A 16387-nucleotide genomic window follows, 5' to 3' on the forward strand; every position below is an offset into this window, starting at 1 on the left:
ATAATACATTCTCCACATTTAAGTCACAAATAAGTTTTCTCAGGTGTTAATTACTTAAAAAGTAAGAGGTTTATCCTTAGAAATAATTTGTAATCAAATTTTACAAAACTGCACTTAAGTAATAAGTAATATCCTTTCAAAAAAGTTCAAGTAAGACTGGCATTTCCAATGTTTTTAGCGGAAGTGAAGGAAAGGAATTCTGGGTTTGAGAAGCACTACCATAGGAATCAGGTAGTATTGAAAGTGATACTTTCAGAGAGGACATGTTATGATTTAATTAAAAGTAAATTTTGATCTGTATTACAGAACAGTGATCAATTTTTGAAATGTTATTGGAATGAAATCAATTACCAGAAAGAGTAAAATGGTCCCAACCCTCTTTCCTTGCAACTGACAGTAAGATTTTCTCCTAAATGGTACATGGTTTGTAGCCAATTGGTTAGTCAAAAAAAATTCACACAATTACTTTCATACAATTTCATTCCATCGGGGCGCTCCCCTGGGGGGGGGGGGGGTTGCATCATTTGCCCGACTAGTCTAAAATTGTTTTGTCCCTAATTTAAAAATGTTCTCATACCACTAGATAGTATTCCTGTGAATTTTTATGAAAATCGAAATTGATTTACGTATCCCACCTCAAGCAAGAAGTTTCTTTTTTAAGGTAAATGAAAAATTATAACATCAAAAGTGACTCAAAGTGAAATACTGGGAAATAATTTTAAAATTATTTAATTTATATTGTATCCCGTGTTAACTTTAACTGTTACCATTTTTTCAGTCACTTTCCATAACATCTTTTGTTATTGTTCACTGTTTAGGTCCACTATTTGTTTTCAACTTTCTACAATTTTCTTCTATCATACAACTGCTAATGCCAGTTCTTTAAGTTTTCTTCTTGATATTCTTATGCATATGTGTTGTAAACCACTTAAATAAGTTAATCTATTCTATTTTAATTCATAAGGTGCATTAATTTTTGAAAGTAATATATTTTGAAAACTTTTAATAAACATGAGTAAATCAGCTGCTGTTGAATCAGTGACATTTTTTCCACAAACAAAGTCTTGTTCATCTGTACAAAAGGTAAAAGTCGAAACCACACAATCTTTAATGGTATTTGGACTTGGAAGTGGAATAACTCAAGAGGACTCAGAATTTAAGGGTTTACATTTACCCACTAGCTTGCAAGTGCTTCGCTGCTTGATGTATCATATTGAGAAAGGTGCTCATCAGAATCTTACCAAATGGGAGTCTTCAAAACTTGTCTTGTCAAAAATATATGATTTCTATGCAAAAGCAAACATTCCAGTGATTACTGAACGTAAATCCTGTGAGAAAATACTAAAACTTCATGAAGAAAACACAAAATTAAGAGCAATTCCTCTTCAAAGAAGAAATACAGCAAATTCCATTAATAAAGTAAAGAAAATGGAAGAAGAATTAGCTAAAACATTTTCATTATGGCCTAAAAATGTAGAATGCCTTATAAAAAATTCAGATGGTTTAGCGATTTTTCAATCTATGAAAAGTGATCGTCTAGCAACCTTTGGCTCACACGAAAAAATATTACATCAAAAAATTAAGCGTCGGGAAATGAGTGAAATATCAAAAGCAGCATTTTATGAAAAAATAGCCAAGGAAAGAACGAACTTCAATACAAGTTTTAATTCAGCTATTATTTATGAAATTGAAAGAGATGAAAATATGATGCAAGTGATACAAGTGATGAGACAGATCCGAGAGATCAGATTTATAATGCTCATAATATCAGAAATCATCATCGTACAATACAAAATGGTACATATGCTTTTATTCCACATATTATAAAACAACCTGATGTTATGTCATTAGTAACACGTTTAAAAATGACACCAGCACAGCAAGCTTCATACACTAAAGTTTTTATTGCAGAAGCTGGTGGTGATTCATCCAAAATTTCAGCATCATATGCAGCAACAAAGCAAGATAGATGATCAAGTGTCAGAGACATTGCCAAAGCTTGTAAGGATCAGTGGAATGGTTATGATTTTGCAACTTTGCACTGGGATTCTAAACTCTTACCAACTGGAACAAATCAAAATATTCCAAAATAAAGGCTTGCAGTTATAGTGGGTAATTCATATGAAGTTAAGCTTCTTGGGGTAGCATATCAATAGTAAATATGTCACACAACTGCTTCTAATACAGGACATATAACTGCAGCATGTATAGCTATTCAAGAATGTTTGGTTAAAGCTCTCCTGTGGTCAGCTTGCCGTCACCACATTGAAGAAATTATATTGTGACATGTGTTTGACGATTTAAAAATTGAAGCATCGAAGTCACCAGACATATCTGTGTTTAAAAGATTTCGCAAACATTACTGCAGTTTGTGGAAGAGAGTGACGCTGATGTACCTATATATTTATCCAAGTTTGATGAGTTCATTCAGTGAGTCCGCAAGAAGATTAATTGACGAGTCACGAGTGCAAAAACAATGTTATCAAATTAGATAAATCAAATGTTGTGTTTTGCAGAGGTGATTACTTGGAATTTGTTCAAATTTTTCTTTTATTCTTAGTAAACGATCCAAATGAGATAACTGTAGCCGACACTTTGGTATATAGTCATGGTGGATGACGTGCACTTCTGTCTTCAATGCACCATGGAATGACTTGCAATTCTTTCATTTACTTATAAAATATAGTATTACTAATTCAGAAATTTCTGGAAGTGCAATTAATGCTTTTCAAAATCACCTTTGGTATCTGACAGAAGAAACTGTACCTCTAGCACTATGGAGTGATAAAGTGCCTGAAGCAGACCGACGTGCTCTTGCTGACAGTATGTTAGCCATTAGACCAGTTAATCTTTGTAATCCAAAACACAGATTTGGAAAACCAAAGTTTACAACTGATCGAAAGCATCTCCCAAATCTTCGCAAAAGGAGGAAAATTGATTAAAAACTAACTTTCAGGCCGAACTTTAATGTTTAACAAAGTAATATTATGAAATATACTATAAATTTGCTTCAATAAATCGAATAACTCTTTCAATAATTAAATAAATGTAAAAAATTGCTTAATGTGTTATTTTTCTGAGTTTTCATAACTTTCAATTGTCAGGTGGCACACATATATATTGTTCAAAGTGGGAAAAATTTCACACAAATTATTAATTTTGTATGTAGAATAAAAGTAGCTTTGGGACAAAGCATTTGAAAAAGAAAAAAAAATTGATGGGGCATATGACGCACCCTAGCGGGGGGGGGGGGGCACAATTTATTAAGTTTGCCAAGTGCGCCAGACCCCGTAGGTACAATACTGATTGAATTATATGAAGAACTATCCAATAAAAAAAGGTTATTGTATGAAAATTTCTCCCTGTCATAAGAACCTGAATAGAGTTGCAAGAGATACAGAGCAGATAACTTTGAATAATGTAGAAATTAAAATGATGCATGGAAAAAATCCCAAAAAAGATCTCTTCCAAGAACTCAAATAATACTTGTCTTGTTCCCAGTCTAGATTGTCAAAAAGAGCGAATCTATGTAAATTTATAATAATTTACACATGCATAAACAGTTTGCTTTTATTTCTACCAAAAATGACAAACTTTTGCATATATCGTCCCCTTAGAGCAACAGTATGACATCTAATCCCAGAAACAACAGTAAGATGTCCTACTGTCTCTCTGAGGTGACAATATATACAGAAACATGAAAGTGAAAACTGCAGCAATAAGTAAAGCCTCTCACATATGCAGATAATTTAACATTTACTTGAAAAAAATGAATTTATCACTTAGCCATGAAGAACAAGGTATTGAATCATTCATATACAATAAACAAATGATTCAAAACCTAGCCTTTTTGTGGTTATTTAGAAAATAGCCGCAAGAAATGAAAAAGTGTTTCACTATTTACAAAAACGTGAAGTATTGTCAGAGATAATTCATAGATAGTATCACCTGAAGTAGGAATGCACTGAATATTTAGTTGGTATTTGTTATTCTGCCGATTCCACCTAAAAAAAAAAACAAATATTCGGTTTGGTCAAATACGTTGATCCGATCCAGATGTTATAGATGAACGTGTAAACGCTGTTGGCACCAATTTTTCCAAGTTTATAGACAGTTTCGCTGTTTTCCTTCAAAATGTCCTTTTTTACTAAGTTTTCTATCTGCAACACTTCTTGATTTTATTGATTGTGTGGCATTAGTTTCTATCAAATATCTCGCTGAGGCATGTACAGTGGAACTCCAATTTTACGTTGTTCGTTTCAAACTTTATTCTGCCATTTTCCATTGGTTCATGACAATTGCTACACTATTAATGTCAAAATATTACAGGTTTTACGTTACTCTTTTTTTGAAATAACTATTTAATATATTTATATAAAAATATATAAAAACCAATTTCTCCATACAAGACTCCCCCTCTCCCTCCCTTTTTTTTTTTTGATATAAATTAGTTTTTTACCTGCTTGAAGTCGCTCTGGCTTTCTGTTCTTACATTTATTGTCAAAGCAATAAACCCTTAAATAATTTTTATTTGTAAACCAACAAGTAAAACTGTAAAAAGTTGCATGTATAGAACATACTATAAAGAAAATTATTTTAAAACAAAAACAGTTAAAAGATTACAGATTTCTTCCACTAGTCGATTGAAAAAGTGAACTCTTAAAAAATATGCTTAAATTTGCACCTTACTCTCTATTTCATATTTTCCCCACTTGGTGTTTTTTTTAATTAAAAATCCGACAGAATACGTAAAATTCGTGTTTCGCTGCAGGGCCGGATTTGGAAGTGTGGAGGCCTTGGGGCAACGAAGGAGTGGAGGCCCCTAATCAGGGTTCGAAAAGATCATATTTTTGAAAATATCTGATACTTTGATATATATCTGAATATTTTGATATATATGTATATAGCAGATATTTTCGACACGTGACAGTTAGGATATTTTGCAAAAATTTTCAAGGACTTTTTAAAGAAATTAAAAATTTTCTCAAGGACTTCAACTCTAATAAAGGGTATGCAAAAAAATCAAGATTCGCTTCAAGAATGAAGTTATTATAAATGAACCGTTCAGATTTGATGAGAAATAAATTTTGTAAGCTTAAAAATTGAAATTTTTTGAAACAAAGATAAAAGTTTTGCATTAGTATAAAAAAAAATTCTCGAAGAATGTATATTTGAGTGAAATGTTCAATATTTTGGCTTATTCAAACTTGAATTCAAAATAGTACTGTATAAGAAACTGGATGGTTGTCTTAGATTTTCAGTAGAAAATATTGTATCATTGCAACAGAACCAAATCAAAGTAGCTAAAAAAGAAAATTTGCTGTCTATGGAAGGGACACTTATCAATTTAAAAGTTTTATCAATGAAGCAATTAAATCATTTGTAGCCATTATTGATACACGATCACGGGTGTATACAAGGGGAGGGTCATAACCCCCCTAAATAATTCACAACAATATATGTCTATAATGTAAACAATGCAGTAGCCTTTTCAATTCATTAATCATTTTTGAAAGTAAGAATCCCCCCCCCTTTTTTTTTGTAAATTATAATTAGTACAGAATCGTTTTTTAAGAGTAAATTATGAACAAGATTTTATGAAATAAATGTATGGCTTTTAGCACTAATTTTTACTACATTCATGAAAAAAAAAAAAAAGAAATAGAAATTTAGATTGCGTTTTAAAAGCTATAAAAATGCATTTTGGAAAACTTAAGTGAAGATAGACAAGCAAATAGATGAGAAGTGGGCAGCAAACTGCATTTTAGATGAAATTGTTTTAGTTTATCGCAAAACCTCCGAAGTAGTGAGGATCAAGTACAATTTTGCTGATAAAATTTCACTTTTACAGAAAATAACCAATTTAAAAAAAATAATACATGATTTTCAGCCCTTTTTATGAAATTCTCAGTAGTTTTCACTGAGATAAGCATCCAATTCTGTTTTTTGAAACTTAGGCAATTTATAGTCTTGTCTGCTTCTTTCTTGAGAATGGCCAAACATGGCGAATATGCGAAAATTTTAAGATATTTTTTTTATTTTGTTGCATAAAAAAATAAGAAATAATTAAAAACCCTCAAAAAAAAAAAAAAAATTTAGATGAAAGTATCAGTTTTTAGCACATTAGCGTCCAAAGCAATAAGGATAAAATAATATTCCGAAGATAAAATTTGATAATTAAGGAAAAAATTTTGCATTTTTCAAGAAAATAATAAATTATTCAAGGGGAAAAAATACAGCATATTTTGCGGAATGTTCCATAGTTTGCATTGTATTGCAATTGACATCCGATTCCGTTTTTGGAAACTTAGGCACTTAAAGAATCTTGTCTACTTCCATCTTGGAAGTGACCAAATATGGCGACTACGATTAGAATTAAAATTTCGGTTTTTGAATTTGTATCACAAAAATATTTATAAAATAAAAACCTAATTAAACACCAATTTAATTGAACTGTAATAGTTTTTCACCACATTCGCGTCCAAAGCAATAAAAACTAGTATGTTGTGGCCATCACGAAACTTTCTTCTATATTTTTACTTTTTCTGATCCCTCCCCATGCTTGACGAGGAAGCAATATTCCTAACAAAAACAAAATTACACATGCAAAAACTTGATGACCATCCCAATGTTTGAATTATTGTAAAAACAAAACAAAGAGCGAAAATTGAAAGTTACTTTAAAAGCCTTACTTGAATTAATTACAAATATTTTATTTATTAACAAACATAAGATGGCAACAGTTAAAAATTTTAAATCATTGAGATAATATTTCCGATCATTTCCATACAATTAAAATCACGAGAAATACGCAGACGACAATCTATTATGATTTATCTTTCTTATTGTTGCATTAATAAAACTATTTTTATTCGCAAAAAAAAAAAAAATCAACACCTCTTGGAGCGATTGGAGTCAAAATTGAACCAAAGCCTGTTTACGTATGGATTCACATATATTCCAAATTTCAACCAGAACGTAGCATTACTTCTTGAGATAGGGCACTCACAATGGAAAAAAAGAACGGGCGATTGCGCTACCCCCCTTTTTAGCTGTTGACACCAAAATAAAATCAGCTTTTATACCCACTAAGGGCTACTTGTCAAAAATTTTTTGTTTGATTCCGTTCGTTATTTCTTGAGATACAGCAGTCAAAATTGACGACAAAAAACGTTCTATAACTCAACCCCCGTTTGAGCTATTGACACCAAAATTGAATCAGCACCTGCTCCTGTTAGGGGCAACATATGGACCAAATTTTGTTTGATTCCGCCAGTTACTTCCTGAGGAATAGCAAGCACGCGTAACTCAAAATCCGTCCCATTGCTCCACCCCCCTTGGAGGAATTCGCGCCAAAAACCAATGGGCACAAGTTCACATAGGGGCACATATGTGTACCAAATTTCGTTCAATTCCATGGGGTAGTTTTTGCTGTAAAGCGGCCACAAAAAACTGGTCACACACAGACACATACACACACAAACAGACATTTTCCAAAAATAGTCGAAATGGACTCAGCACACCTCAAAACGTTCGAATCCGTCAAAAGTCGAAATTTGAAAATTTGCAGGAATCCAATACTTTCTTCTATATATTAAATATAGAAGAAAGTAAAAATGATACAAAATTTTTCATTTCTCAAGAAAACTATTTTAAGTAATCAAAAAAATAAATAAATTTATATATAAATACATAAAATGCTTTACAGCACATTTTACACTATTTTCACTAGTTTGCGTTTAAATAAACATCAAATTCTGTTCCGTTTTTGGAAACTTAAACATTTAAGTATCTTGCCTACTTCCATCTTGTGAGTGACCAAATATGGTGTCTATGTTTCACGCATAACTGATAAATATTGCCGTTCTGATCAAAAAACGATCTTCCTTGATGTAATTATCCTCAAGCGTATGCTTCCTAAGTGATACAGGGTGGCGACAGGAACTGTGAAAAAAAGTTCCCTGACTTTTCCCTGATTTCCCTGATTAAGTTCACCAAATTTCCCTGATTTACGTTACCAATGATAATGGTTTTCTTTCTTTGCTTTACTTGAAATCCATTGTATGTTTGTATAAAATGCAGTATTTTAAACGTTCGAAGTTATGTAAAGTTGTTGAATTAAAGATATGTTTTAAAAAGATGCTACCTTTTTTAATGAAATGGTTAAAAAAAACAAGACTATTTTTTTTTTGGGGGGGGGGGGGAATAACCTACAAAACAGTATGGTAAATTTTTATACAATGAAAAGATTATAGAAAATTAAAAAAAAAAAACTTTACATCCAGAAACCACTTAGCATAAGAATTTTAAGAAACTATTAAAATTACTTTTAAAAACATATGTATTTATGATAGAACTAAAAAGTAATTGAAATTATTTTGACCTAAGTTTTCAAACAGTATAGTAATTGTTGCAAAAATAACAAGTAATAGTGAAAGAATAGAAGTAATGCAGTTATTCTTATATAACTAATTGACATATTTATGCAAAACAGATGAAACCATTTGACAAACATTCATAGGGAGCTTTTCTCTAATCAAGAACATAGGTTTTTAAAGAATGAATACAGCATTTTAACAATAAAAAAAATAAAGATATTTACTTAAGTACACAAGTTAACTCTATTTCAAATGATTTCAGTATGTAACGAGAAAAAATCTTTGATTGCTTTTGTAACAAACAACTTTGAAATGCAAGGGGGGAAAATGAAAAAAAAAAGCAATTAGTTAATTTCAAAATATATAAAAGAAGAATACAACTTGGTTATAAAGTTAAAGAATCACTAAAGTCTGAAGAAAAGAAAATCTTTATAATCTGCGGTGACAACAAATAGTATAACAGCAAAAACAAAGGTTTTTTAATTGAAAATTCAATTTTAGCAATTAAATTAAAAACGCAAAGAAGTAATAACTTTCAAGCTTTTATCAGTATTAATTCAAAAACCAAAGATTTCTTTTTGAAATCGTGATTACAGTAAACTAATTACTTCGAGACAATGGAATAAAGGCAAACGAGCTAAGGCATAATTGAAGGCTTCCTCTTTGCCTGTATGGTTGTTTATTTTACGTAGCATTGAAAGCGTAAAAGGAAATTTCAAGCTATGTAAAATAAACAACCTAACAGACACAAAAGCAATCTTAGGAAGTTCATCCTGTGGTTAATAAGTAAGATTCAATACTTTGACGTTGAGGAAAAAAGATGCACAAATATGCAGCAGTATAATCGCACCTCATTAATTTTACTTTTTTTTGAACAGATAATTGGCGGAAAATGCGTAGGGAATTAAGAGTACTTAACTTTGTAAAGCAAAAAAAAATTTTTCTTCAAAAAATCAATTTTCCCTGATTTTTTGTTATTTTTTCAAAATTCCCTGATATTTCCCTGACTTTTCCCTGATTAATAAAGTTCCCTGACTTTTCCCTGATCTCCCTGATCTGTCGCCGCCCTGTGATATATTTTCTTCAACCCTCTTGAATTTGTGCATAATTCCTGTTCATCCCAAAATATTTTTTCTTAGGAACAACAGGGGAGGTAATAGCGACAGACGTTTTTTTAGGTCACCGCTTTACAGACTAGGTCTGACCTTTACTGGCTGACTCTGCTGGAATGTGAAGAATGTGCTTCACCACACAAGAGGGGAATTCTTTTGTAGAAATCAGTTTTCAAGGACTTTTTAAATTTTTCAAGGACTTCATATGATTTTCAAGTATTTTTGGGGGCCCTTGAAAGTCAAAATGAGATTTAAGGACTTTTCAAGGATTTTTTAAGGCCGCGGGAACCCTATGGCCTTCTACTTTTTTATTTTTGCTGTTGACGACAATATAGGGTTCTGGAAGCCTACATTTTTTTGCAGAAAATTTCAAAGAAATTATTCAAGTTTGTAGACAGTTTTATCTATGGCTGACTTTAATATTCAACAACTGAACAATAAACAAACTTAAACGTTTGAAAATTGGTAGGCACACACATATTTATGAAAGTTACAATATAGTATCGTAGCACAGAATTAATTCTAATTGTTACTTAGTTATATCACATTCAAAGTAATTTCAATGTACGAAAAACACTCAGATGTTAAATTCATTTACTATAAGTTGATCAATAATTGAAGAGACTAACATATCAAGAAATCCCTTGAATAAATAATTTGTAATGATATATTGCTTGGGTTCGTATAAATGCAAAATTTTTTATTTACAACGTGACAGGTTACCAAGATCATCAGTTATCAAATCATATAACAGGAAAAAAAAAAAAAATAACAATCAATTTATAAAAAATTACAGATCAACATAAACTAAATTTGCCATTAACTATGCTAATTTGAGTTTGCTTTAGGAATGATTTATTTTATTTTGCATTTATTTTGAATTAATAATTATACTTAATGTAGATAATTTTGGAATGTTAAATAGAAATGTATTTACATTTCACAAAAGACAAAACATATATAGCAATTTTCAATTTTATATTGGCATAAAAAATACAATTTTAGTTATAAAGGTTTAACTAAATATTTGGTCTTTGGTTATATTTTCAACTGAAAATTAGGTATTTGGTGCAGACCTAGTCTGAAAAATGCAACTAAATTTAGTATCGTAAATTAATTTACTTTTTTTGCCAAATCAGAAAGACTACAAGATACACATTAGACAGATTAAAACCATGCAGTTATTTTGTTAATAAAAAGTTAAAAAATACTATTAGGAAAAACTTTCGCCTATTTTTTTAACTTGTAATTTTGGCACATACGCAAAACGGTCATTTTTCTTGGTACAACAGTTGCATATATTGTTTATTAACATTAATCATGTACAGAGAAATACTCACTTTTCAAACAATGCTTTGAATGCAGTGTCTTTTGTTGAGGCTTGACTTTGACAGATTTGTCTTCCAGCACTGGTCCTTCGGAGGGGACAACTCGCTCTTTCGGTCGCGATTGGCCTGCCACAATCTCTTTCAACACCACCACTTCATCGTTGTCACACTTTTGAGCAGGCTTGAGTTGAGCTGATGATGGAACTTGCACCACTTGATGCACAGTTTTTGTTGGAGCTATCCGCACTAAAGGTTTTTTCGGAGAAATGGCTTTTTTGCCCGCTATCTGAGGCACGATTTTTTCTTTAGTCATTTTTGGTGTACTGTTTTTTCCACCCACTCCAGTAATATTTTTCTTCTGAGCTCCCACAGCTGGTTTGTCCTTCAGCACAGCACCAGGTGCTGAATGTTGCATGGAATTATTCTGAGTAGCTTGACTTCCTGATTTATTTTGAGTTGATGGAATGACCAGATTTTTCTGTTTCGATGGAGTCACTGGTTTACCTGGTTTATCGAGAGTAGCTTTACTCACTAGTTTGTTCTGAGCAGCTAGACTTACTGGCTTCTTCGTAACAGCTTGACTTCCTGATTTATTTTGAGCTGATGGAATGACTAACTTTTTCTGAGTCAAGGGTCTCACTGGTTTATCGGGAGTAGCTTTACTTACTAGTTCGTTCCGAGCAGCTAGACTTACTGACTTCTTAACAGTTTGGTTCAATGATTTACTTTTAAGAGCTTGACTCACTGTTTTATTCTTAAGAGCTTGATTCACAGATTTATTCTTCAGAGCTTGACTTACCGATTTATTCTTAAGAGCTTGACTCACTGATTTTTTCTTAAGAGCTTGACTCACTGATTTATTCTTTAGAGCTTGACTCACAGATTTATTCTTAAGAGCTTGACTCACTGATTCATTTTGAGCTGCTTGACTCACTGATTTATTCTTAAGAGCTTGACTCATTGATTTATTTTGAGCAGCTAGACTCACTGATTTATTTTGAGCAGCTAGACTCACTGATTTATTTTGAGGCACCTGACTTACCACTTTTTCAGCTGCTTGACTACTAGTTTTTTTCAAAGACTGAGTTTCCTGGAGCTTTGTACAGGATGTTTCCACCACCAAATTTGTTGCCACAACTTTAGTTGTATCCCCCTTTGCCTCTAATTCTTTAGAGGTAGATTGAGTGACTGGCTTCTGAGCACTTTGGCCTGGCCCACCATCTTTTGTTGTTTCCTTTTGTTTACGGTTATCAGCTCTTTTCAAAAGGAGGTAAGAACGCAATTTGCTGGCCTCTAAACGAGGAGGTCTATTTCTGCGTTCTGTATTTGCATTGGAAATTTCTTTGCCCTCAGTATTTTCAGCTGCTTTAAGAACAGCAGAGGTATTAATTTTATCTAGTTCCTTAACATCTATTCTCTCTTTTGCGACACTTTTTTCACTGAGAGGGACAACTTTTTTTGCCACCTTTCTGTCAGAATAAACAGAGGGGACTAATTGACAAATTTTAGTGGATTTTACCATATCTGATGTCTCATTAACAATGTATGTAAGCATTTCATTGACAAAATCAATGCTATCTGAAGGGACATCCACATACGAAGAAAAACTTAGTCCAAATCCTATATTATTTGCATGGGGCAATTTTTCAATATAGTCTTTTACATTCTTCTTGTGCTTCTTAAAATAATCTTTATGAGTGATGCACATGAAATTGTATCCTAAAGCACGGTTAATTTCTTCGCAATATCTTTGGAGCAAAATTTCACTACAATTACTGTCAGAGAATTTGTAACCACGAGACGCAAAATGCCTGTCCTAAAAAAACAAGATATAAAGTGAGAAAAAACTACTGAAAGAAGAAAAAATGATTAAATTGGCACCAATGAACTGCACCAGAATGAAATAACACGAGTCCTTCTCACACGTCTGGCTGATTTTTTTCAATCTGAACGGAAATCAAACTAGTGAAAGTTCAAGCAATTATCTGATAAGCTGCAAATAACGCTTTTTCCTGCAAAATATCCTCTCATCTTCAAACGCAAATACAAGATGACTTGAAACATTGATCAAATCTGATGTTTGAATTTTTATCTGAGACATAACAATAATTGTAAATTTTGTGTCTCAGCTGAAAAAGGAAGCAGAAAAGCAGGCTACATTTTCTAAGGCCTAATGAAGAATTTCCAGGGTTACCAATTCATTATTATTATTTTTATTATTTTTTTTTAAATATGGCATAATGTACAAAAGTGCATCCCTTAAGTTTTCTGTATTGGGGGGGGGGGATACACATTTTGCAATTTGATTTTTCTAACTTCAGTTTTGAATGCAATGCACTGAAATAAAATATTGTGAAATACTACAGCTATTTTCCTATCCATTAATGACTTTAAAACCTTTGTGAAGTTAATATAAACAAAATTGTTAAGGTGTTAAAATGTATCAAGTTTATATTCAGACAAAGAGGCTGTCACTGATATACTTAACTATGGAATGTAAGTTTTTAAAAGTTGTTTTCAAGGAAGACACTTATGAATTATTTGAAGTTTTATCAGAGACACACAATAAATGTAAATCTGATTGGTAGTTAATACAAACGTAAGTGTGCTTATCTTCTCCGCAATATAGATACAAAATGAAGACTCTTGATTAACAAGGATTGGATTATCATGGTTGAGACTGCCAGAAAAATATTAAACTGTTACGAACAAGAGAAAGATAGCACATTTGCAGAAGAAAAAAAAATGTTAAAGAATTTGCAGAGTAGAGTACATCCTAGAGCAAAAGAACATTTATAATTTCATTTGTCACAAAATAATAAGGTAATCTAAATTTCAATACTGTAATATTAAATCTAGATAAACATGTAGATTTTCACTTCTTAAAAAAACTGGTTTGATTTTTCTTTAGAAGTTAATTAAAGCCCTACTGTAATTTTACATTTCATACTTATTTTCCAAACTAATAAAAAATTGTATTAATTAGATTATCCGGGACATTTGTTTATCTTGGCTGAGCATTTCCCAACCATGCTGTTTAATTAAGAGTCAACTGAATATGAGTTTAGCCAAGTATTTGGTACTTTTAGAAATAAGTAAATGACATGCAACTTTTTTTGCTTTAAAAAATAGGGGAAAAACAGGAAAATAATATTCTAAAAAAGGAAGAAAATTGAAACTAAAATATCATTATTACAAATGTAACTAAGAAAAAAGAGCTACAAAGCTGCTCCATGTTCATTAAACATATTACAATTAATAAAGACAGTTAGAAGTTTTATCAAGACAAAAATAACGGGACATTGTTTTACTTATATATACTTCAACTAGCTATATTAGCAAAAGGTTTCAGTGGGGGATTTACTAGGGGGCGGTGAGGGCAAAGTGAGCTTCATTGCTTCCGTGACCGTCATTTTCTGAAACCAATAATATGGAAATAAAAGAAATTACTTGCAGTTGCTACTATTTTAATCAAGAAAATTCCATAAATTTTGATTTAAATTAGTTTTAGACAGTAGTGTAGTCGAGGATGGACTATGTTACCTATTTTTTAAGTTTTACCCAAGATCGCCCTTTCCAGGCTTTTGTAAACTAAAATAATTTTTATTTATTTGTATGTCTTCCATCACTATACTTGACAAGATAATGCTATGATTTTGACTCTAATGTGGGAATTCCAGGTTAAAATCAGTAGATCCAAATTTGTCCAATCCACAAATTGAAGTAAATTAAGAAGGGTAAAGGAAATTTCAGTGAATTTGGACTTTTTTTTTTTTGGGGGGGGGGGGCTTCACAGGGATTTAGTTTTTGCTATCATTCCAGCACTCTTAACAGTTAAATAACTCCAGTCGCAACTAAATTGGTTTCTGAGCTCACTTAGATCATTTTAGGATGAGCCTTATGATATTTCTAGATCCAATGAGGGTGGGGCGGAAAGAGCAGTCCACCCCAGATGATATACTTTTGGGGGCGGCAATTCAGCACCTTTGATGTAAAAAAAAAATTTTAATAAGGGAATCATACTTTAAATCTATTACCAGAGGCAAAGAAAGATAACTCCTTCAAAATGTAAGGTTTTGGTATGACTATACAATTGGGTCATTCTTCAAAAAGTGTAACTTTTCTGTCATATGCCTTTTACAGAAAAAACTTTAAGGAACAATTCATTTAACAATGCTTTTAAATTTTATCAAAAATATATCTATTTAAACCTGCCAACAAATTCTTAATAATAATTTTTATTTTAGTATATTTTTGGTTCACAACATGCGAATTCTCGCCTCCGTGTCATGCCTCACACCTTGTGCGACTATTTATGTTGCTTAATAACTTGTTTAATTAAAAGTATATACAGTAAACTCCTGATTATCTGCGGAATAGGGATTACTGTGGGTTAGGGATCCGTGGTTACCGCACCAACCAGTGCGGTAACCACGGATAAACGAAAACCGCGGATAATGCGAATAATAGGTAAAAAACTAGACACTAGTGTGTACAGTAGTTAAAAAATATAATTGTTAATAATACTCACACACACATTTAAATTATAGCTAAAAACATTGCTACATCGCATCTACTAACATTGTATGTGAAAAACATATACAAAAGCTAAAAGCGAACAATAACAAAATCATTAGTTTAAAAAAATATTTAATGACCGTTAAGAAAAAAATTATGAAAAGACCCACGGCTAATCCGTTTGTCGATAATCGGGAGTTTACTGTACTAATTTATTTATCATTCCTTTCACAAGTGTCTCAAATACTAATTGTTTAAGTACAGTCGAACCTCCATATATCGAACTTCCACATATCGAAATTTTCTATATATCGAAATCCCAGCAAATTTCTATGTTCATTATATAGAAAAATTGCTTCTATATATCGAAAAAATCTCTATATATCGAAATTTTTTCGAGACATTCGTATATTTTGTTTCCGCTTTAGACTGTTTTTCTCATGAAAAATGAGAGTTAGAGGAGAAAATTACGTTCACTAAAGGTTGCTACGGAACTCATAAGAAATCTGGGGTTGAAGGGTGTGTAGTTAAGTCGTTGTTCCGTTCTGAAAGTCTTGAATTCCCCCAAGTTTATTTCAAATCTTAGCTGTAACCAGTAACATTGTAAAATCAGTTCAAATTATCCCTTTCGTTTGTTGATTATCATTTCTTAGCTTCAGTAAAAATCATTCAAGTTAAGTAGATTGGTTTTTTACTTTTCTCTCGATCACATTGTTAAAACGAAAATCCCCTAATGTTGCGATCAAGTTGAATTGCCTAAGAGTATGAAGATGTATGGTTGGCGTAAAAATGTAATTTTTTAATCATTAACTTTCATTTAATCCGATACTCGTATAAATTATAAATTGGGTTTCATACACGAAAATTAGCTTTTATTTTAATGTTTTAGGAAACTTTTATGATAAAATAAGATCGTTTCCATGTATCGAAATTTCTATATATCGAATTTCTTTCCGGAAATTTGCTACTTCGATATATAGAGGTCCGACTGTACATTCAATTTTTCAATATTGTGTTTCAGTTTGGTTTAGTAGGATAAGGAGTCATGTCA

The 16387-nt window shown here is 31.7% G+C and overlaps 1 protein-coding gene across 1 annotated transcript in view; it reads right to left on the bottom strand.

Annotated features, from left to right (window-relative positions):
• Positions 1 to 16387, bottom strand: part of LOC129232107 (serine/arginine repetitive matrix protein 2-like) — a 78152-nt gene that overhangs the window by 9908 nt on the left and 51857 nt on the right. Inside the window, exon 6 of the mRNA XM_054866347.1 lies at positions 10831 to 12634. Within this exon, the coding sequence (XP_054722322.1) occupies positions 10831 to 12634 (1804 nt within the window). The remainder of the gene's footprint in view (positions 1 to 10830; positions 12635 to 16387) is intronic.

The sequence above is a fragment of the Uloborus diversus genome, chromosome 1 (genome assembly GCF_026930045.1).
Source record: "Uloborus diversus isolate 005 chromosome 1, Udiv.v.3.1, whole genome shotgun sequence".
NCBI lineage: Eukaryota > Metazoa > Arthropoda > Arachnida > Araneae > Uloboridae > Uloborus > Uloborus diversus.